Below are 25,655 nucleotides of genomic sequence, written 5' to 3' on the forward strand. Positions count from 1 at the left end.
TACATGACATTCAGACATTGTGAACTATTTATCCAAAATATGTTATATTGCATTTTACATTTATTCATACTGTAATGATACCTAATACAGCTGATTCTGAATGTCTAATATTACTTTTCATAGTAGAAGTAGATAATATACAGCAGTGATAGAATGCAAAGTCTATGGACATGAGTTTATCTTTGTAAGCACTAATACCTAAGATCATTTCATGAGGGAAACATTTACCAAAATACAAAGGTAATGATTGACATTGATCTCAAAATGCAACAGATCTGTTATTTTAGGGGAGCTGGTGGCACAGTGACGCAAGCTGCCACAAAGACTTAAGCTCTAAAATGGCTGAAGCATAAAATTTTGGTTTCATTCATGCAGTTACACAAATACACATACTCTCAGCACATGTAGCTTGGAGAAAATCACACTACCATTGATGCAATGTCAATAGTTCTCTGAAGACATTTACACATTTCCAAAAACCCAGTTAAAATGTTTGATTGTAATAAATTAGGTCACACTCCCACTGTTGATGTTTAGGGAGTTTTTCTCGCAAATGCAAGTAGGTCATCTTAATGATAAATGGACCGATGTTGTTTGATTTACGAGCTATCCTAAGTGAATGCCAAGCTAAATGGTCATCCAGGGCTTATTATTCAATGTTGTTCTGTCCTTCCAGCCTACACACTTCTCTGTTGTCTGGAAAACTTCAATGCACAAAAAAAACTAAATACAGTAAAACATTAATTGTGATCCGTGAATTTGCTTCTAGCCAAATCAGTGCACTTCCATGACAATTCCTTTATCATATATTAGAGCGGGTTTAAACATACCTTTGAAGTTATAGTGCTGCCTAAGGACGGTCCACGGGTAAATGGATCTGGCCTGCAACTGGTTGGAGGATGATCATGACACCCCCTTGAGTAGTCAATAATCTGGTACATCCAGTTGACCTGCTGCTCCACATTCCTGTCCTGTCGGCTCTCTCCAGTTCTCAGGCTCCACTGGTACGACCAAGGTATCCTGGCCAGCCAGAGCCACCGTGGTCTTCAGAGTTGGGACTTACGGAAAGGAGTAACAACCCTTTGACTTTATCTCCGCCTTTGCCCTTTGATCCTGAGGTTCTCTGAGTCCTCAACTCCACCTTGGTCTGTCAACCCTTTGATTCCTCTATGGACTTCTGGTCCTCTAGCTGTGCTTCGTCCCTTCACCCTCTGTTCCGTCCCGGACCCTCCGGTCCTTCATCCCTCAGGCTCCACTATTGTCCTCAGTCCCACCAGGTCCACCTTAGTCCTCCATTCCCTCAGCTCCGCCTTGGTTTCCACCTCAGCCTTTCAATCCATTGGCTCCACCATGGACCTCCATCCCTCCGACTTCTCCATGGTCATCCACTCTGCTGGTTCCATCGTGGGCTTCCTTCCCACTGGCTCCTCCACTGGGGTCTACAGCTCCACCGTGGTCATTATCTCCACAGGCCTCACTATGGTCTCTTCCTCCACTGTGGTCATGTCATCCGCCAGCCGATACACAGTGTACCATCGTGATTCTCTTCTGCCGGTTTCTTCATGGCAGTCTTCCAGATAATGCTCCTGGGATCCATTATCATAACCCCTTAAGTTCCACCTGTTCCTTGTTCAGTCCCTCGTTCTCACCTACTATTTATTGACCTATGTTTTAGTTCCCTGTTGTCTATTCTGAAAGTTGTTCATTCGTGGTTTACATTTTTCTTCATCTCCGAGCTTCCTGGTGATCCTAAATTCCTTGTGTTGTGTAATAAAAAGTACAGCAATTAAGCAAATAAATCCAATCTACTCGATATACATAGTTTTCTCAGTTTTTCTCAGAAAGGGGTGCAGCTTTCTCATTGTTTCCTCTCTAGATGATATTAACCTAATCATTAAGCTTAATTTCTTTTGTTTGGACATAACAGTGCAATCTTTGTCATGCCCTATATCAATTAATCCAATATTCAACAATTTTTCAGGGAACAATAACTGTCTAAGGTATTATGGGCAGTAGCATGTTATTTTCTCTGGACTGTGAATACATTTTAACTGTTCCTTTGGGGAAGAGAAGTTTATTTTATTATCCAATATCGAGCCATTTTGCTTTTTTTCCCAAGATTAGGTTCTGCTGGTTATGATTAATGGGATCACCAAAGAAAAGTCTGGATACTTTATCTTTGTCATCTGAAATAGGTGATTACAAGTCTCAGTGGAGCAATTTTCTTGTCTCAATTCCACTAGGGCAGAAGAGAATGTAATGGACAGACAAGATTATAGTTGTATTATTGTCTTTGGACACTATGGGCCCTATCATACACCCAGCGCAATGCGGCGCCAGACACGGCGCAAGTGTTTTTTGCTAGTTTCAGCCCGACGCAGTTATCATTTTCACATCCGGCGCCACGTTGTTTAAATAGCAAATGCATTTGCGCCAATTTGTGCGCCCATGGGCGTGCTGGTCTGAAAACAAGGTGTGTTCAGGCGCATTTTTGGCGCATTGCTATTTTGGTCGGCTCACGCGCTTTAACCTCGCGCACGAGCACATCCGTTTCCTCACTAGAGAAGCGTTCAGTTTTTCCTCTTGCAAATTCCACCATGTAAATAGCAAATCTGCCATGGCGCGAGCACAACTGGCTTTTAAAGGGAATGGGAGATGAGACTGATTGGTTTATTGCACGTTACGCCCAAAACACACCCATTACTCATTAGACAACCCTCGTTAAACTAGCAAAAGTGGATTCGGACACGCCCTAAGTGCGTTTGCACCATGCGCTTTAGACCATGCGTTTAGATTGTTCAAATAGGGCCTTGTTTCTGGTCAATGCTTTCTCAATTAGCTCTGATAAACATTATGAACTGTAATAATATTGTTAACATTGCACAATGGGAGTTTAGGCTGCATTGCCCATTGTCAATCCAGAAAATTTTAAATCCCTGCACAAGTGGAGAGAATGAACAGCTTATTCATAAACTCAAAACTCATTTTTGGCTTTAACTGTGAGGTTCTTAGCATGGCAATGTGGCTGTGGTCTGTCTTGTTTATTGGGGTAGGGAAGTGTAAACACTAAAGCCTTAAATCTGTAAATAAACAAGAGGGTACTGAGTTCATGTATTTTCCCACTGTGAATTAAATTAACACAATAATATTTCCATCCAAGTGCCACATGGCCCTGGCATGAGTGTGTGGCAATTTGATTGGAAGAGACATTTTCTGATGTGGGGAAAAAAAGAAGAATCTAATAGATTCGTTCATTCAACACCAAATGTTCATTTTGAACTGATTTCATGGAAGATACGATATCCTATTCAAAGAGTCCAGTAACTAGATTACCCTTAAAAATTGCACCACTTGCACTTTCTGTAGCCTACTGTTTGAAACACTGAACTTTAAATCAGCAGTCAATCTTGGCAGGCAGTGTAATGCAGTTTAGATAAATTTAATTTGTAAATAAATATGACTACACAAGAAACATTAACGGAACCAAGGCATTCGATTAAGAGTGAATGTGCTAGTTCTTCTGCTTCACTGTACCAGTCAGATACATTATTCCAGTCCATGTGCTGCTTAGTGACAAGCAAATCTTTATGCTCTGGGCTGGCTTCTTTTGAAATTATTTTCATTGGCCAACTTTCTGTGATCCGTACGTTATTCAATATTAACTTTTTGTTTATAGAATTGTATTGAATATTAATATGGCTGTGATTATATGCAAACAAATTAGTCTATATTGCTTAATTATAGATCTGATCTGTTCTATTTCTCTATGTCATCGTCAATGTCATTAATTGATACTCATTTATAAAGAATCTACTTTTTGAGTATGTTAAGAGTTTAATTTGTCATTGCTAGCAGCAAATGACTGAACTCGGTTTTTGGCAAAGGAATAAGGACATGAAAACGGAAAATATCCCACTGTTAACACCTCTCACACCAACCGAGGCACATTCCATGCTCCATATCCCTCTGGATTGGCTGATGATGTGTATTATGGTGCAGAATGTTCTGTTTCTATATATGAGGACAGTTTATATGAGGCTGTCAGAGCACATGCCCACAGTGTGCCTTGAAGAGTCTGCAATTCTTCTTTTCTGAATTCTTTGTGTCTTGTCATTTTATTTGCTCAGAAATCCCTCGGTTCCATACCAGAAGGGGGAGTGGAGACATTATCTGTTCTGAAATATGGTTTTCAGGCCATTTCAGCTGGAAGAGTGGAGAGGTAGGAGAAATGACGAGGGCACTTCATCAGAGTACAACATAAATTAGGAAAACACTCAGCTTTTACCATACTAACATAAATTTGGAGAGGACTGAAGCGTTTCCAAGATGTTCTGGTAAGAGGTCACCATAGTGGATATGTCATTCTTGAGAAACCAGTGTGTGAATCATGTGGCTTATCTAACGTCTAAACTAGAACCAAATAAACAGCTGCGTTCAGAGCCAGTAATATTACATAAAACTGGGTTTTCATGACCACAATAACGTTCACACTGACTCTGCCCAGAAGTTTATCCTCATTACGCAAACATTTGAGCTCGGAGGGGTGAGAGCTAACGATTATGCCAGACCTCCACTCACCTGCATTATCTAATGAACACCAGGACGAACCGTTGCATACTTTACAGCCAAGCCAAACATCTATTAAACACCTTTGTTAAATTTCCATTTTCTGCAGTGACCCATAAAGCTGATATGCGTCTGGAGTGATTTTGAGATAGCAAAACCTTTTTCTGTTAGACTACATCCTGTCAACATGATTTAAATGCACATGCACGGCTTTATCACTGTGAAGTTCACAAAGAGTTTCTTCTGGTTTTTTTGTGAATAAGCCAAGTTCTCTAAAACAAAGACTTAAAAGACTACGTTTAATCATAGTTTATGTCTTTTAAATGTCTTATTGTACCACTAGCTTACACTATTAACATAATCGAATAAATATATGATTTTAGTTTTTGATATACTTGGTAACACTTTAAAATAAGTAATAATTGATTAACTAACATGAACTAACATATTCTTACATCATTTATTAATCTTTGTTAATAAAATAATCATGTTCATGTTAGTTCACAATTCATTAATGTTAATTAATGTTAACAGATACCACTTTTGAACTTAAAAACGTATTAGTAAATGTTGCGATTAACATTAAAGGGATAGTTCACCCAAAAATGCAAATTCTGTCATCATTTACTCACCCTCAAGTTGTTTCAAACCTGTAAGAATTTCTTTTTTCTGTTGAACACAAAAGAAGATATTTTGAAAAATGTCTGTAACCAAACAGTTGATGGACCCCATTGACTTAGTATTTTTTTTTTCCTACTATGGAAGTCAATGGGGTCCATCAACTGTTTGGTTACAGACATTTTTCAAAATATCTTCTTTTGTGTTCAGCAGAAAAAAGAAAATCTTACAGGTTTGAAACAACTTGAGGGTGAGTAAATGATGGCAGAATTTGCATTTTTGGGTGAACTATCCCTTTAACCAAGACTGATAAATGTATTTTTCAATGTAAAAAAAAAAAAAAAATATGATCAATAAGTTACGACGACAAGTTTTTACATTGCTTGAACTCATCAAAATAATGCAATTTTCAACTTTTTTATGTTATACAAGATTCAACTAAATGTTTAAGTCAGTTTAATGTAATTTAAGTTGAAATGACTTAAACATCCAAGTTGATTGTACTTAAAAATTTAAGGCAGCAACTTTTTTCACAGTGTTCATTCATGTTAACTATGTTAACAAATAAAACCTTACAACCCATATTGTAAAAGTGTTACCTAATAATTTGTAAATAATAGAAGTAGGCAACATACTCAGAACCTTAAAATGTGAATCTTAAGAAAATTGCTTTGATGGTGTATAATCTGCACTATAGATTTGTGCTTTGCTTTTATTCATAGCAACTGAAGTTATCATAAACCAAAATATGCACTTTCTCATATAGTCTTTGCTAAGAAAGAGCCTGCCAAGGAAATACTGTAAATGTAAAGGTAAATGACACAGATGCTGTTGACGTGTGAAGGACAGCGAAAGCTGCTGAAACAGTCGAGTTTATTTTGAGTACTTGGAGCTGATGAGTGTGGCTTGTTGGAGTTTAGTTTAAGAATTAAACACTGGAAATTAAACATTGGAAAATAGCTTGGTTTTGAGTTTGCCAAAGCAACTTTTCAGCCCTTGCTGAGAAAACAGAGATCCTCAGTGAATAATTTACGTCAATAAACCTTGCTGCCTTCTCATTTAATTAATGTGTATTACAATGAATTATTGTTAATGCTTGTTCCCCAGTGAGATATACCAAACTTGTTTAAAGGTGAAGTGTCTTTTTCTGCAGACACACAGATAGTCCCGCCCCAAACTCACACTATTAAGTCAAAGCTGCCGTGTTAGGATGGTCAGGATGCTCAATCAGTGTTTGATATATTTGCTGCTAAATCTCCCCTCTGGAAATAGTCCAAAAAAGTATGACAGTTATGAAAGACATTTTGCAATTATGAAAGATATAAAAATGGCAAAATGATATTACATTCACATTATATTACAAGTTATGAAAAAATCTATTGCAGCACTGTACAAAGGTCTTTGTGCATTTCTTTTAACAGGCTAAAGCAGAATTCTTTTTGAGGTAATTATAAAATAATTTTTATTAATTTTTATTACTGGTGGACTATTTTTTTCCCCTAAAATATTGGACCAACTTCCTTATTCTTTCTCTTTTACATGGATAGTATTTTTTTTTCTCTTAGGGACAGTATATTGATTATAAATTGATGCTAAGATCCTGTATGTCATGGTTAGCTATAATTTATAATGTATATGTTTGATGGATCACTGACACTGTTTCTGGTTCAGCATGTTCACTATCTTCCCTCCTGGACTATTAACATGACTGTGTGTGTTTGATCTGAAGCAGGCCCCCTCATGGTCATTAGCGTTATTAGTGGCTGATAGAGATCATAGTAATAGGCCCATGAAGTCAATGATCTCCTGCCAAATGTAGCAGTGAGCCAAGCAGGTTGGCCAAGAAACTATGACTGCTGTTATCTTTGGCTGTGGCCCGATCAAACTGTATTTGTCTTTTGAGACCAAGGGCTCCTCGAGCAGCACCAAAAATCTGCAATTTACAAAAAAAGTCAGCTGGCCTTATTACCAGTTTAGTAATTAAAATGTGTCTTGAGAGGCTCTGGCATGAGGGTCACTTGAATGCGTCCATTTTTTTTTTTTTCTGAGCATGTTCAAACCTAAAATTTGAAAATCAGTAATGTATACTGTTCCAGCTACATGATCAGTAAACATTTTTCATCTGTATATAATATATGGTATATAAATTCATCTTCATCTGTGGCAGGGGTTAACCATGTAAAGTTGCACTGTAAGAAACAAATCCATAGAAAAATGGAAAAAGTACTGATAATTTTCTGCCAGAAAATTTTACTCTAAAACACAACACAATGCAATGTCTAATTCAAAATACGTTAAAAACCAGTGAAAATCAATATGGAAATTCTTTCATATTAACACAGTACAATGGGCCCTATTTTTACTGACTTTTAAAAACCAGAGAGGTACCGTTTATTAAAAAAAAAAAAAAAAAATCCACAGGAATTACGCACAACCAGACATTCATCTGCCTGGAATAGTCTGACCGCTAAAATAACACATTTTGTACAAATAAAAAAAAAAGAATACTTTAACAAAGCCTGTGCTGTATATTTCTGCTTTGAAACCCTCCAGAATGTCTTGCCCCATATTAAACTGTAAATTGTAACTGTAACTGTAAAAAATAAATATTTTACATACAATCATGTCAATTCAGACCATTACTTTAACTCTATAATCGTCTATAGTGTTTTCCATATTCCAAAATGCTGGTGTTTAAAAACACACGGACGTTACCATGTTTACCACGCCACAAACACCTGAGTGGCTTGTTTTAACACTTGCCTGAGTTTGAGCTTTGCTGTCAGAATGCAAACACTACAGGTTCTGGTTGAATTGTACCTAGCACTACAGCTCAACTCTTTGAATCCCATGTGAAATGCATGTTTTCAATGCTTTGATCTACTGTGTTGTGACAGCAATGTATGCTGCCCCGTCTTCTGAGGCTGGACACAAGAGTTTATCTGTATATGAGAATGGGGAATGTGAAAACACTTCTTACAAACTCTGCTGACATATTTGACAAATGACACTTGACCCCCAGACATTTGTACCAGGATGCATCATATTGTTTTTGTTTTTTTTATCTCATATGCAGTCCATTTGGCACATTGAGCTTTGCATAAAAAGTAAATCCTTGTGAGAAGAATGGCAGGTCTTAAACAATTCAGCTGTGATGCATGTGTCCTCTGGAATACCTTCACATTCAGGACCATTGATGAAATATATTGAGCATTATTAAAAAGGAATAATATTACACTCACAGACAGTATTAGCAGATTTTCTCAGCCACTTTCACTTTACAGTTCATAGCCTTTACCTCAAATATTTTTCCCTTTATGGATGAGAAAATCAACACGGCTCAACCAATAGCATGAGTTCAGGAAAACTCATGGTTTGAATACAGTTATTTCTTTGGTGCATATAATGACTTGAGGTGCGTTTCCCGAAAGGATTGTAAGCCAACTATGGTCGCAAATTCTGTTAGTTCAACTATTCTGTGATTCCCGAAACCATGGTTTCTATGAACATTCGCAAACAACATCACAAGTTTGAGTGGTTGGAGCTACAGCTCTTGATTCAGAGGCTGCATCCTTCGAAGGATACGGACTTCAAAGGCCATGGCTCCGAAATCCGTGAAGGTCGAACCGAGCGGTGTTACTGTAAATGGGACGGATGATTGCTCTTGTCGACTGGCAACTGTGACAGCTGCTGTTGACGAGCTGTAGTAATGTTTGTACTGGACTTTTTCTGAAATTTAGATTCAACTGTCTGAAAACAAGACTGGGTTCACGACATGTCTAAATATGTTCAACTTGTTCACTGCCATGCAACAAATCTTTGGATAGACTAGAGTGTGAAGGATCTATATTGTTGAATACTTCATGGCCCGGAAAAGAAAAGGGCGCATTCAAAGGATCCTTCAAATTGGGGAAGCCTTTACTGCACCGCTGTGATGCATTCGGCCTTTGAATACAGCCATCGAAGGATGCAGCCTCTGAATCAGGATGCAGCCAGTTTGTTGAATTGCATAGATCATATACTTGGACACAATAAAGCAAGTTAACATGCAGTACTTTCTTTATCTTTCATCCCATTTAAATACTGTATATAAAGACTTTACATTTTAGCAGGTCAACAATCAGCAGCATTTTGAAGCATTTGCTTAAATGCCCAAGGGAACCCTGGAGTATGACGTAAGAGGAAACTCTGCTTGTAAACGTGATTAAGAAATTTACGTTTTTCTGTTTTTTCGTGTTAATGAACTACAATAATCTTGATCCAACTATATAAACTGTAATAATCTTGAATCGATTTATTATAGAAGTTATTCACCAAGTACTTCACCACCTGCATGTGACGTCATTAACGACAATCCTATTGTCCTATATTAAAATTAAATTTCTTTTATTGGAATAAAGCTGAAATTAAATTAAATATTGTATATTCTAAACAGAAATAATAATAAAAACAAAATGACAAAAACATAACAAAATCACTAAAACTTAAATCAAATTTAAAATGTAAACTGAAAATATAAAATTTTTTAGCTATATATATACATATATATATATATATATATATATATATATATATATTATTCATGGGAACAAGGAGTTGACTTTAAAGTAAAAATTATATTAGATAGGAGAAGTATTGCATTATGATGTCCAACCTATTTCTTGTAAATAAAAAAAACTTTATTTTCTGCTACATCCTGTACCCTGACCTTACAGAATGACCTTTTGATCCCATCCCAAATGCGTCCTAGGCCCTTCTAGTCATCATTCGAGTCCACACTTTTGGAAATGTAATGTTCTGTAGAGTCTCTAAGTGCAAGCTTGGCAAAACCACAGATAGTGACTGCAAAGGGGGCGCCTCATGAGCACCTTTCAAAATCATAAAATGACAAATGGGACACCCTCATGGACTTCACAGAACTCTGAAAGAAAGAGAGTTCACATTATGTACACCATCTGGGTAAGGACCTTTGAAAATCAGGTTACATGATCATTAACTGTAAGACACACTGGAATAAATAAATAAATGAATAAATGTAGTATATATATAAATAAGTAAATAAAAAAATAAGCCTTTTCCTTTAGCCTTTGCATTCATTAAGATGTTGAGTTCACATTTGCCTGTTTAAGTATCTCTTCAGGGCCTGAGACGCTATAGATCAAAGCTGTTGGACACTGATGGTCTTGGCATATTTGTGTAGCAAACACATGAGTATTCACAGGCTGGTGAGAGGAGACACAGAGACCCAACCGGAGCATGAGACCAGAAGCACTGGCTTGGCTCAAAGCAAACTCACAATGCAGAGATTTGAGAGCATTTGAGAAAAGAATGTCCATCATATCGGTCAGTCAGTCACACACTGGAGTCTCTCAAATAAGACAATAACTTGCAGACAAATCCTCTAATCCAGTGGTTCTCAAACTGTTTTTGTCATAAGAACCTCTGTGGCATCTTTTTTATTTTATTTACCTGAAGAACTGATTTTCTTAACTGAAGTACTAATATTATCCTTTTAAAATAGAATTGATTTCATAGGACTATTATATATGTAGTAATGTTGTATTATGTTTTTTTTTTCTTAATGTAATTGAAAAAAACTGTATTCGTACACTGAATTTTTAAGTTAATTTAACTTGGATGTTTAAGTCATTTCAACTTAAATGACATTAAACTGACTTAAATGAGTTGAATCTTGTATAACTTATAAAAAAAGTAGAAAATTGCTTAAATTGTTTTGATGAGTTAAAGCAATGTAAAACATGTTCTCATAACTTTTTTACAGTATACATTAAAAAATTATTATCATTATACTTTAAAAAAAAAAACAGTTTAATGGTATTATTTTTTACATGTAACTTATGTTTACACACAATACAATAATACAAACTCCACAAACCCCTTATGGGTTATTTTCTTTCCGCCATGTGTTTAGTCACATGGCATTTATTGCTCATGATTGGCTCAAAAACAATTGTTTAAAATTGAGTTTTGAGATTTCGAGTAGGCCTATATGTGGTCCACTCTTGTTTAAATGGGAAAATATGTTTTATATGGTTATGGTTTCATTTTTGTAATTTATAGACATTTAAAATATGTAGTATTTCATTGCTTGTGACAGTTTTGACCAAAGCTATCCAATTCCCAGCTCTAGTTATGTTAAGAATTTTTACTCATGTCAACAAGAAAGCACAAAAGCCTGAATATACCAATAATAATGTGTGGTCCCAAATATTGGCTTTATATAAGATGTGATTTTCACAGTAAAAATAAAAAAAGAGCTGGTATTTTAAAACAATGAGGAGGGATCATACAATCCAAACTGAAGCAGTGGCTTTTTTCATGGGAGGCAACAAGTTCATTTCTGCACACTCAGAAAATTAATTAAGGGTTTAAAATGAGCTGGTATGCTTAGCTTGGCTCAGTAAGTAGGCTTTACAGTGCACAGACCCAGCAGCGGTGACTTGGCTCTCCGGTGTGCTTGTATTTATGCAGTGATTGTTTAAATATTTGAGGAGCACATGTACAGATGGATGAACGCAGCAGGTTTCATCATGAAGTTACGATGTTCAAACTTGCAGGGGGGCATTCTAACACTCGTGTCAACAACAGGAACCAAGCAGCCCAATCAGTAAATACCATAAAACAGACCCTGAAAGACATTTCGGGAAGATGGGCAAGTTTTCTGAGAATGTCTTTTGATGGGGGGAATTGTCTTTCTCTTTGAGCCTGAGGAGAATGTGTAATGACACCAAATGTGACTGAAAAACATTTTCATTTTTTCTTCAAAATGCTTCAACGTCACTCGCTATTGGGGACCAAAATCATTTGATAAATCAGTAAATCAACTGAGAAATTGATAATTCGGTTACACTTTACAATAAGGTCTCATTGGTTAGCATTAGTAAATGTAACATGAACTAACAATGAGCAATACATTTGTTACAATATATATCAGTCTTTGTTAATGTTAGTTAATAAAAGTCCAGCTGTTCATTGTTTGTTCATGTTAGTTCACAGGGCATTGACTAATGTTAACAAATACAACTTTTGATTTGAATGTATTAGTAAATGTTAAAATTAACATTACGATTAATAAATGCAGCAGTATTGTTTAGTCTTAGTTCACGTTAACTAAGATTTACCTGATTTAACGATAAATCAGTTGACCAGTCAATTATAAACATATGGAAGACAAAAAATAATTAACAATTTGCAATATTCAATTAATGTTTTTATTTTTTATTATCTATTGACATTTTATTGATTTCCACTGAAATTGAAGGTGTGGTGCTTAATCTGCTGCCATCAATCATTGCTCAGCTGTTACTGTCATTATTTCATTACTTTCATAAAAAATATAATTAAATAATCATGTATTAAATATGTAATACAGTTAAAATAATTATATAATCAAATATAAAAAAACAATGTAATTAAGAATATAATTAAATAATCACACATTAAAAATAATACAATGAAAAATTATATTATTTTTTAATACAGTACATTATAATAAAAACATAACGATATAATCACATCTTAAAAATATAAAAAATTTAAATTGAATATTGAATAAATTTAATATTATTTAAATTGAATATTTATCTGTTGTTTCACTAATTGCTTTTTTAATCTACTTATTCACATTTATAATTGATTGCTAAAATTGATTTTTGATTTACTGATTTATCAAATGATTATTCTGTGGCTCCCCATAACCCACTTGCATTATCAGAGGGGTTTGTCTAGCATGATTTTTCTTTTCCCAAACCAGTTCCGCACACACTGCAGCCGATTCTAAAGATTTCATTGGTCAAGTCAATCACAGTGCTGAATGCCTACACAATGCTACAACAAATACTAAACCCTAACCCTACCCAACATTACCCAATGAAATTGGTTGCAGGGCAGGATTTGCGCTGAACTGGTTTCGGGAAGAAGAAAAAAATCATGCAGTTTAGTGCTTAGTGCAGATTAATGCAGCTGCACCCATGCCACTGGCAGCCAGAATTATGAAAAAGGGATGTCTGTATGCAAGCCAAGTGGTGGCAAGGTCAGTCAAATTACCTCAGAGTGATACTAATCACCCTTTGGGCTTGGTACATTTGCAAAACCGATTGGGCAGAATGTCAGTGCAGTGGTTTGGCCTAAAGACAAATTTCACAGTTTAGGTATGAAAGCTGTAACTTAAACAGCTGACATCATATTCTGAGAATAGCAGTGGAGAAGGCCGTTGAACGGTGAGTCTATGGTAAGAACATCAAGCATAAATTCATGTGCCAATGACAGACAACAGACAGAGCCACATGAAGCAATATTTCTAGGGGTCTTGCGAAGCACTCAGGAGTGTATATCATGCGTGTCCATGGAAACTGGATTCTCTGCCCACTCCTAGCATCTGTCTTTCTCCTGCACGACACTCGGGCCGCAAAGATGGACTGGCGAGAAAAAGCACCTTGGAAGTTTCCATCCACCCCACCCGTTTGGAGACCGGGATCTCTGCCACTCCACATTGAGCTGTGTGGGATGATATTTACCTTATACCCAAGGCCAAAATCCTCCCTTTCTCCTCCTCTGGTCTCTTTCGTCTTATTACAGTCTGTCTGATCAGAGTTTTCCTTCTTCAAGGGTAGGGCAAGCCTTGGCTCCTCCTTAAAGATAAGCAGGACAGATGTTTCAGACATTCCCGGCCAAGTTTAAGACGCTTCAATTGGTCATGGACCGTCTAGGGAATTGAGGTGGCCAAATATTAACCATATTTTAGATTTATTTATAAAGCCATTAGGCCCTTGATTACAAGTTAATCAGTCTGAAGTGAATATAAATCGCACACTTGGTCAGTTCCATGAAAGTGAATCTTTGCCGTTTTCAAGGGATTTAAATATAACCTGGTTTACCCCTATAAATTCAACAGTTCTTCAACTTTATGGTTACTTAAAAGCAACTGTTGTGTGAGCAACACAATAGATCATACAGATTATGGTCAAACAAGTCAAGTGTGTTTTGACACTAAGGAAGTGGTGTTGAATTTCAATGTTTTCTTTTTGTTGAGATAAAACTAGTCTTAGAATAAATATACACTTAGAATGGGAAATAGTTCAAACAAGCGCACCACGTCAGCAAAAGGGCACGCACAAAGCCTGAAGCTTATAAAATACTCGCCAAGACACTTTGTGTATTCATAGAAGAAGAGACTCTGCTTTTCCAGACTCATTTCTTTTATGGCAACCTAATGGGCCATATTGTAAATGTGAACTCTGTGTGAATTATCCAGATGTTTCTTACATTGGCCAGAACACATTAATATGATGACATTTGCAATATTTATAAGACATAACCACACCCGACAGTGATTTTGGATACCTGAATTAACGCGATGGGAAATCATGTCTTACATTTTTGAAGATAAAGACTTCAGCAAATTACTGAAACACAGCAACTGGCAACTAAAGAGCAAGATGTCAAGTCCAATCAGTTGAGAAATAGGAATGGGTGAGTTGCATGATGATCAGTTGCTGAACGCAATATTTCTTGAACTTTATCTCAGGCAACTCAGAGGTCGCTATAACGTCCTCTTTACTGCTTAACAATAAAATGGCAACACTGCCACCTCATGGTGTTTGTGGACTTACACAAAATGGATATATCGCACCAGACAGATATATATATACTGTTTAAATATAAAAAGGGGACATAGGAGAGGAATACTTCTGTTTAGCTTCCACTTTTTTCAAACAAAACATTCTATAATTACTGTAAACCAGACACTTGCATAACTGAGAAATAGGCTTTATTATATTTGTCTTTCCTGTGCAGAGAAATTAGGTTTGCATATAGTATTGTAAATCCTTTGACTTATCAAGTGAAAAGCATGAATGAATGAATCTTGTGCAGAACAGTCACAAACTCTCATCCTAATAATACACATTTTTTAGTATATGGATTTTACAAGCCTGATGCTTGGAAATCTGAGATTTATTTTTTTCTGTAATTGCGAGCAGACATTTACAAAGAAATTTTAGCATAAAGCACATACTGGCCATGAAGGACTTAAAGCAAGAATTGAAGCCATGTAAGTCAGTTTAATGAAATCACTGAAGAAAAAAGCTTTGCGTCAGTTTTCCAAACTGATTTGCTTCATATTATGGCAGAAAAGTGCTTCTTGTGCAACAATCATCAAACTGTTACAGTATATATGAGCCAATTGTGACAATAATTATACACAGGTCAAGACAGAACAATGTTGAATGAGTCCCAATAGATGTCTCAAGACACAATAAGTCTCTTTTTAAAATAATTGAAAGCCAGGTAAGTGGCACCCCCAATCAACCCAATCAATAAAGTGGCACCAACAAAGGCTGGAGCCTTTTTCTTTGCCACCCTGAATGCGGTGGGCAGCACAGCGGATATGAGGATGTTATTGACTTGGCCAAGCACTCTGCGGAATGTCGGCCGGTTCAGGACACGCTCATAATATGTCTCCAGGTTGACCCGAATCCCATTTCCCCAGTACCGACGGGACAGGCCCAGGAACTTGAGGCGATGAAGGGTGACAGCAAGGGAAACGTCCGCAATGCTGAAGAACTCGCCGCAGAGCCAAGCCTGCTGACTGCCCTCTTCTAGAGAGAGATGAGAAGTTTAAAAAGCTAAAAGAAATAAAGTCGGCATAAAATGGAAATTCACTAGTCATCTATTTTCTGATGGGGATACTGATTGGTGATACTTCTCCAATAATGTAGGATACGTTTACATGACAACGATGTGCTAAAAACGAAAATAATATATATATATTTTCTCCCAGCCAGATTGTTTGTTTAGAAAATAATTAATTAATTACTTGCGAAGACAGAACTGCTTGGCAATTTCTTGGAGGAGTTGGATGTGTTACTCTCATCCTTCCCTGAGGATGGTACACCTCTGGTAGTTCTTGAAGTCTTCAACATCCACCTAGAAAAACCTCAGACTCTGCTTGCCTCATTTGACATATCTACTCAAAAATCAGGAACCAATTGAACCGTATTTATACACGCTATTGCTCCACTGACCAAACGCTGGTCACTGCACTGCACACCTCAGATCACTTCCTCCTCACTCTTAACCTCAACCTCGCTCAGGACACAACACACACTCCTCCACAGGTCACCATTCGGCATAACCTACGCTTACTCTCACCCTCCCGCCTGTCCTCTTTGGCCTCATCCACACTTCCTCCCCCTAATCAGTCCTCATCACTCATAACTAGATACTAACAGTGCAACTGATACTCTTTTCTCCACTCTAACATCCTGCTTAGACAACTTCTGCCCCCTTTCATCCAGGCCAGCCTGTGCTCATACTCTGCCCCACTTGGTTTGTATCAATCCCTCCTCTCTTGCTTCTCTGCTAATGTCACTACTGCTAAAATGACTTACTACCAACAAAATGAACAATTCTTCTGATTCTCGCATGCTTTTCAATACCTTCTCCTCTCTTCTTAACCCTCCTCCCCCCTTCATCAACCCTAACAGCTGACGACTTTGCCACATTCTTTTCCACACCACAATTTGACACACACACACATCTTAACAGTTAACACACACACTCTCCCCTCCTTCTCTCCGCTATCAGAGGCAGAAGTCTCCAAACTCCTTTCTAATCCCCCTACTACCTGTCCGCTTGATCCTATCCCCACTCACCTCCTTCAAGCCATTTCTTTTTTCAGTTGTACCCGCACTCACTCATATCATCAACACCTCTCTTCACACTGGTACCTTTCCCACAGCATTTAAGCAGGCTCGGCGGGTAACCCCACTCTGAGACTGGAATAAGTAGCTTCCAAATCCTCAGTACTCATCTTGCTGGATCTGTCTGCTACTTTTGACACAGATCCTCCTTTCAACCCTCAAGACAAAGGGCATCTCAGGAACCGCACTCCAATGGTTCAAGTCTTACCTCTCAGGTAGGGGTCCGTCAGGGTGTTGTGGAGGGTTGAAGTGTCTAAGTCACAACATCTAGCCACGGGGGTGCCTCAGGGCTCAGTGCTTGGACCACTTCTCTTCTCCATCTACATCTACATGTCATCACTAGGATCGGTCATTCAGAAACATAGCTTTTCTTATCACTGCTATGCTGAGTACACACAACTCTACCTCTCATTCCAACCAGATAATCCAACAGTAGCTGCTCCCATCTCAGCCTGCCTGACAGACATTTCTTGCAGGATGAAGGACCACCACCTTCAACTAAACTTTGCTTGTGGTCCCGGCCAATCCAACACTCCATCACAACTTCTCCATTCAGCTGGGTTCGTCAACCATAACTCCATCTAGGACAGCCAGGAACCTTGGAGTTGTGATTGATGAATAGTTGAATTTCACAGACCACATTGCTAGAACTGCCCGGTCCTGCAGATTTGCCTTATACAACATTAGGAAGATCAGGCCCTTCCTAGAAGGCTACACATCTCCTTGTCCAAGCTCTTGTTCTATCCAGACTGGACTATTGTAATGATCTCTTGGCAGGCCTTCCAGCATGTACTGTCAAACCTCTGCAATTGATCCAGAATGCTGCTGCAAGAGTAGTCTTCAACGAGTCGAAGAGAGCGCACGTCACACCTCTCCTCAAAAACTTGCACTGGTTGCCAAAATCGAATTCGTCCGCATCAAACTCAAGGCACTGATGCTTGCCTACAGAACAACCACTGGCTCTGCACCCCTATTACTAAACTCATTACTCCAAACCTACGTGCCATCCAGAAGCTTGCACTCTGCAAGTGAATGACGCCTTGTGGTTCCCTGTTGGTGGATGACCTGCCTAACTCAACCCGAGCTGCTGAGTCTTTACCCATTTTCAAGAAACTGCCGAAGAAGCATCTTTTTCAGGCAACACTTGACCCATTAATACTAACACTTACTATTCTATATCTATTTATAAAAATAAAAAAACCTTGCTACGTATACTGTGCAAGTACGGAGTCCCCCTAGTCCCACTTTGTCAAAAAAAATTAATTATAACTATCTCGTGGCCTCAAGATAGTAACTCGTGGCCACAAGATACTATCTCGTGGCCTCAAGATAGTAACTCGTGGCCTCAAGATACTATCTCGTGGCCTCAAGATAGTAACTCGTGGCCTCAAGATAGTAACCCGTGGCCTCAAGATACTATCTCGTGGCCTCAAGATAGTATCTCGTGGCCTCAAGATAGTAACTCGTGGCCTCAAGATACTATTTTGTGGCCTCAAGATAGTAACTCGTGGCCTCAAGATAGTAACCCGTGGCCTCAAGATACTATTTCGTGGCCTCAAGATAGTAACTCGTGGCCTCAAGATAGTATCTCGTGGCCTCAATATACTATTTCGTGGCCTCAAGATAGTAACTCGTGGCCTCAAGATAGTAACTCATGGCCTCAAGATAGTAACTCGTGGCCTCAAGATAGTAACTCGTGGCCTCAAGATAGAGATACTATCTCATTGCCTCAAGATACTATCTTGAGGCCACGAAATAGTATCTTGAGGCCACAAGTTACTATCTTGAGGCCACGAGTTACTACATTTTTACAATGTGTTTAACAGAAGATTCTCCAACCTGGTGTCTCCTCAATCCTCCTCTGCAGCTCCGTCTCCACTTGATCCAGAACACTCTCTAGTTCATCCAGGAGTTTCTTCAGGTATTTCATGTTATCATGGTCAAACAATTTACTCTAGAGAGATTCACATAAATAGTATTTTATGACACTCAGCAATCACTTTCTTGGCATCGTAAGCAAGATTGTAGTCAAAATTAATTGCACATACTCAGCAGAATAAAAACAGAGAGGGTAATCATATGAAAAATTTAAACTGAACACTGCATGAATGTTTACTTACCTTCAGGCGCCTCTGTTTTGCAATATAAGCGTCTTTAAGATCAGGATTCTCTGCTGCTAGTTTCTTAAGCTCAGATTCTGTGTTTCCAATCTGTGCTATAAGACAGAATTCACAGTTAATCCAAAGTATACCCAAAAACTGTATGTTCATATGAAGTTATTACGCTGCGTCCCCGTCTTACTGCGAATGTGAGTGGTGGCATAAGCTGGAATGTGGGAGTCTACGGTGATCTCTGGGTGGAGGATGCAGCCATGGGTGTACGCATCCATCTGCAGGGAGTCCAGCAGTTCTCTGTAATGCTGTACTCGATGATAATACGTGCTTCCCTCTTCTGGGATGAGCTTTGGTGTGTGCTCTGATTCAGAGAACAAACAACATACAGTACATTATCAACATACAGTACATTATCCAAATAAATGACCCACAAATGTTGCTGCAATCTACATGAGCTGCTATCCTCAATGGAAAATATCTTATTTTGACTTACCCTCCAATGCCTCTCATGTTATCCAAAATTCTGCCCTGGCATGCTGAACTTAACAAGGTGCATGCAAACATAAATGGAACCAAATGAAAAGAAGACTAGGGTGACCACCTGGCTCTGTTGCAGAACAGTAGATGTGATTTTGCAGGGCAATGCAAAACACGTGTGTGAGAGATACATTTACTTCTATTATACTATGTAAATATTGATTTACATTAGTTGGAAAGCCTATTTGCCATCACATTGGATGATAACGGTTTAAATCGTCAATAAGCTTTGTTAATTGTGACTCTGTGACAATGCCTCAAGTTTGAGTAATACAATATAATTTACTCTGGAACTATTCAGTCTACAACCGATAAATATAATGAACTGAATAACAGGCTAGTATAAGTTTTAAAAAAACAAACACATATTATATTTTCTTAAGTAGCAACTACTTTATTTTCCTTTAATAGACTATGTAAATAATAAATGGAGTTTTTAACGGATTCAGTGCATCTTGAACTTGAATGTTTTTGTTGTCCTGGTTGGTGTAGTTAGATTTAATAACTTTTGATGAGGTCCACATGGTTCCTTTGCTTCATCAACGAAGTCGTCATCAGCAGAAAAATCCCTATCTATGAATGCGTTGGTTGGTTATTTTTCCGCTCTAGCTACAACATGATGGCTGCACAAAAGCCAATCACTTTTTTTTTGTATTATATTTCTTATTGTGGTTTTGTAATTTTAGGGAAAAAATAAAATAACAGACATAATTGAGATGCGGTACACTGATTACGTCTTGACTCGCGGGATGCGGGACAACAAAGCTCCCAATTTCGGGACTGTTCTGCAAAATGCGGGACAGGTGCTCACCCTTAAGACGACAAATGCACTGAACACAGCAAAAGCAGCTCAAACATAAAACAAACATAAACACACAGTAGCAAAAAATTACAGATATTAACACATGGTAAATCAGCTGTTAATTTGTTTATTCATTCATTTATTGAACCCTCTGATGCATGAATTAACGTAATGTTTCTTTTTACTTTAAAACAACAGCAGAAACATTTCCAACAGTTTATTTTAATTTAAAATATACACTACTGGTCAAATGTTTGGAATCATTAAGATTCTCTTATCTCTTATGCTCTTGTACTTAAAAATTTAAATTGATTGTACTTAAAAAAATTAAGGTCTCTTATGTCTCTTATGCTCACCAAGGTTGCATTTCTTTGATCAAAATACAGTAAAACAGTAATAATGTGGAATATTCAAATAATGTTTTCTATTTTGAATATTTTAAAATGTAATTTATTCTTGCAAGGAATTTATTTCTTAAGGATCACGTGACACTGAAGACTGGAGTAATGGCTGTTGAAAATACAGCTTTCACATCACAGGAATAAATTCCATTTAAAAAAATATTCAAATAGAAAACAGTTATTTTAAATTGTAATAATTAGGGGTGTAAGAATATATCGCAATACAAAAAAGCAACAATATGTACCGTGGATAGTGACAATATATATCCTGGATAGTTCACCCAAAATAAAAATTTGAGAAAAAATTTTATTCGAATTTTTTAATTTTTTTTTTTAAGAGTTTTAGTGTCAGTACTACATTAAACGACTATGCTGAATATAATGTATAATAATACAATAGGGGAATATTTGTGGGTCCTGTGATAATGCCAAATGTCTTATGTTACCAGTAAAAAGTGGCCTACATTATTTTAAATATATCTAGTCAGTAACAGAGTGCTAGCATATTCGTCTAAAATAATTCTGTATATTCAGCTTCAGAATCATGAATATTTTTTTTAATTCTGGACCCATTTATCCCATTCTCCTGTGCATTGGGTTATCAGCACCAAGTCCAAGCCTATTCATTTACACCCACAATTAAACATCAAATTTAGCATTTTAATCAACAGTAAATATTTCGTTAACTTTTTATCATATGTCTTCATATGAGTATCGCAATAATATCATATCGTGAGTTCAGTTTCGTGATATGTATCGAATCGTGAAATTAGGGTATCTTTACACCCCTATAATCTTTCACAATATTACAGTTTTTACTGTATTTTTGATCAAAGAAATACAGCCTTGTTTCAAAAACTTTTGCAAGTATTTTCCCCAAACTTTTGACCAGTAGTGTAGATATCATTTATTTTTTAATATTACTAATAATTAAATAAGTAATATTAAAAAATAATTATATAAATTGCATATATATATATATATAAAATGGGAAATATTCCAGAGGTACTTATAAAAGGGACAGACATATAGAACTATTATTATTATCATTATTAGGATGTGACATCACACCCTGGGTGATTACAATAATTTTACATCAGAGGGTTAATCAACATGATATGCCCTTTAGTACTACTTTTGTATTTATGGCATTTACACTTTAATTCATGCATTCTGGAATGTAAATACTGTTTTACACACAACATTAAGTCCTAATCCTAAGCGTTTACCATCACAGAAGTTCTGCTCCAAATAGTCCATGATTTGTGTGGGGTCACAGATGACACTGTCATTGTGAACCAACACAGGAACCTCACCAGTGGGGTTCAGATGCATAAACCAGGGCTCATTGTGTTCACTCAGAGGCAGACTCACATCATACTCCTCACACTGAAGACCTTTCTCAGCTATTGCCAGTCTCACCTATGACAGAAACATTATGTTCATTTTTTTGGCCGTTTCTTTAGAATTTTATACCATAGAAAGACTGAAACATAAGTTATTTTTCACTCCAACTCTCATTTTGTTGAAGAAAACAACAGCAGCCCAGCAAATAAAAATCTGTTCTAAGAACGTTTTACTAAAACTTTGCAAACGTTATGTTCTCTGAATATTCAAAATGTCCATTATGGTTATTTGAACGTTAAAGCTACACTGTGTAATTTTTTAAGTTGATTCTTAGCAAAAAACACTTTGTTCTTTCAAAATGATATGTGCTCATTAATGTGTAATTACTTCTACCAACTAATCAAGTATTCTCGTAAGCGTAGAATCTGCCATTTAGAATACACACGAGCGAGTCGCTCGAATGGCGGCAGCCATGTTGCACCTCCATCTTGAAAATACATTAGCCAAAGAGGGACATACCTGGAAATTCAAGCTTCGCTCTTCGTGTTTTTACACTCAGTGGCACTGTGACAAATGCGAGGGGGAGATTACTCACGACTGCCGACAGATTTTTAATAATACGGCCACCGTAGGAGTTAAAACGCCCTCGGAATGGGAGGGGCTAGAAAGTAATATTCAGTTGGTAGTCATAAACAATTTCACCAATAGATGGGAGAAAATCCTACACAGTGTAGCTTTAAGGAAACATTTCATTTGATAATTTAGCAAACATTGTGGGAATGTTACCTTTGAATGTTCATTCTGAAACAAGCAGTGACATTTAAAAAATGTTCTAAAAAAAAAAAAAGCCTTCTATGAATGAAATTTAGTAAATAATGTTTTTGTGCCAACCTTTTGAGAACATTATTAAAGACCAGATAACATTGAATTAATGTTCTACCAACGTTACTGGAACGATGTTTATTCATAACTTTTTTAGGAGAAACCCAGTGGGCAACTGATGTTGAAAAGACATCAATCAACGTCAAAAAACAGGTCAAATATGCAAATCAAATTGACGTCAAAACCAATCCAATGACATTGATTTGATGTAAACTGAATGTCAAACATATTGGACTGCATATACACCAAGCAATTTCAGTGTGGTTATTAACTTTCCCTTTTCACCTAATTACCATTGGAAGACATTTCAAACTGACCTTATGATATGCAGTATCTTGATCAAGTCTTGACTAACTTTTGACGTCAAATTGATATCAAGGTGCCCGCTGGGGAACCAGAACGTTAACCAAAGTTCTGAGGTAGTTGTGTAATATATTTGAGATTCAGGCGTTAAATATCAGTATTACATATTAATATAATATCAGTAATTATTACAGTAATTCGACATGGCCTTCACACTTGCATTACCATGGTATCGTTAATAATGTAGAATTTATGAATAATTAACATGCATGCTGTCAGTCAGCAATTGTTTAATTGCGACAGCCATATGAATAGAGGAATAATCCAAACAATGTCAGATCTTTAAAAGTATGTTAATATCATAATCAAAACAACAGACTGCATCCACCCTGATGCTCTTGAGCTGTCTACGCCAGTAATGTTGAATTTTGGGATCGCTTACCTTCTGAGAACTGAATGACTGAGTCCAGTGGTACAGTATCAGTTTGGACTCTTTGTTTTTTGTGCTCTCGACAACCTCACCACTGTCCTGTGCATCCTTCTTAATAAGGATTTCATTCTCATCCTGAGATTCGCCGATGTTTTCCACCGCCATTTTATCAGTCGATGGCTGTGTCTCAAAACCTAGTTGACTACGACGGTATGTTTATGCATCCTACGCGCGCGCATCATTTTTGAGCATATTACGCGCTTGCAGCGCCATCACAGGCGCGTAACCCGCGTATTCAATCGCGCCTTGAGCCTGCTAGCGCGAGATGATGCCCACAAATGCTGTCTAGGGAGGCAACTCACTAGGTTTTAAGACACAGTCAGTGTGTTGAACAGCGCAGCCTCAAGTGGTGGTACCCAACTTCTTAAAGGACACACATCCACATTCATAATAATGAAATGTAGGCACAAAAAACAAAACAAAAAAAACATAGCCTATATAGCCAAATAGGCTGTTTAAAAAAAAAAAAAAAAAAAAAAAATTTAAATCAAATAAAAAGCAAATTATTGCATTTAATGCTCTCAAATAAAATTAGTCAACTGCTTTATTTAACAGTAAATATTTATAATAGGCTAGGCCTTTATTAATTGTCATCATGGTTGAAGTATAAATCAGAAGCGCACATTTTAAATGAACCAGCAGATGTCTCTGTAGACTGTTCTTCTCTATCAAATTACATTACATTATTACAAAACTGTTGAGAATTTTGACATTTTATTCTGATAATTTATGATATGCAGTTTAATAGGCTAGAAATGTCATCTGTTTCATACAATAAAAAGAGACTTTCCCATGTTTCAAATACATAATTGTTGTAGCTAAATTACTCCTATATGTTAAATATACTTAGGCTACATTGAAAATATTCATCCATCCAAATCGCAGAGATTTTTCATAATAAAGAAATGGCATCCAATATAATCATTAACCCAGTTGTTGAAAGTAGGTATATAGACAAATCTCTACACGAAAAAAAAAAAAAGGAAAGAAAAGTAAAAAAAAAAAATGAGAATGGGGTTCAATTTAGCTTTAAAACATGTATCAACCCTAAAAAAATTGTCACATATTTACACTGCTTTTTTTTTTTTTTTACATATATTATCTAGGCTATATTAAGTATGTTGTGATCTTCAAGTCCCAATGTCCATGACAGTATTCAAATCTAAATGTAATCAACCACAATTATTTTTGTGATTCCAGACATTTCAAGAACTTTATGTTTGTTATTGAAAACAGCAGTAGTTGAGGAGACAAATTCAAATGAGAACAAAATATTTTAAGAAACATGATGTCATGTTGTAGCCTACCTCGTAGCAGTTTGTAGAGTTTTAGATAAGTTAGATAATTATAATTTATTTGAAAGAATTTCAAATCATCTTTGGAAGTCAGCTGATGCCCCCTAGTGGCTTCTGGGCTCCTGGTTGAGAACCACTGCTTAAAGTCATCATTTTGATTAAAGGGAAAAATGGAATTACAAAAATAAAGAATTCTACACTGTAAAAAAAAAAAAAAAAAAAAAAAAAAACCTTGCTGCCTTAAATTTTCAAGTACAATCAATTTAATTTTTTAAGCACAATCTATATAAGTCATTTAAACTTAAATCACATTAAACTGACTTAAAAATGAGTTGAATCTTTTATAACTTATATTAAAAAGTTCAAAATTGCTTAAATTATTTTGATCAGTTAAAGCAATGTAAAAACATGTTGTAAAAACGCATTGAGTTTCAGTGAAAAGTTACTATTTTATAAAACTAATGGCATGCAGAGTTGTCGGTTTGCAACAATCTGTGAAATATAGGCCTACTTCTATAGTTCTACATTTACATACGCTTATATCATAGCTTTTATCAGCAGTATGCCTGTCCATGAT

General features: G+C 36.7%; 1 protein-coding gene across 1 annotated transcript; it reads right to left on the reverse strand.

Annotated features, from left to right (window-relative positions):
* Positions 1 to 14,958: 14,958 nt before the first annotated feature.
* On the reverse strand, positions 14,959 to 24,124 carry gdap1 (ganglioside induced differentiation associated protein 1). Its single transcript, XM_079863904.1, has 6 exons — positions 23,736 to 24,124; positions 21,991 to 22,183; positions 19,209 to 19,382; positions 19,028 to 19,122; positions 18,747 to 18,861; positions 14,959 to 15,803 (listed from the first exon to the last, which is right to left on the reverse strand). Exons 1-6 carry the CDS (start codon positions 23,886 to 23,888, stop codon positions 15,451 to 15,453), a joined length of 1,083 nt encoding a protein of 360 aa, XP_079720030.1. The 5' UTR covers positions 23,889 to 24,124; the 3' UTR covers positions 14,959 to 15,450.
* Positions 24,125 to 25,655: the final 1,531 nt, after the last annotated feature.

The sequence above is a fragment of the Squalius cephalus genome (genome assembly GCF_949319135.1).
Source record: "Squalius cephalus genome assembly, chromosome: 25".
Classification (NCBI taxonomy): domain Eukaryota; kingdom Metazoa; phylum Chordata; class Actinopteri; order Cypriniformes; family Leuciscidae; genus Squalius; species Squalius cephalus.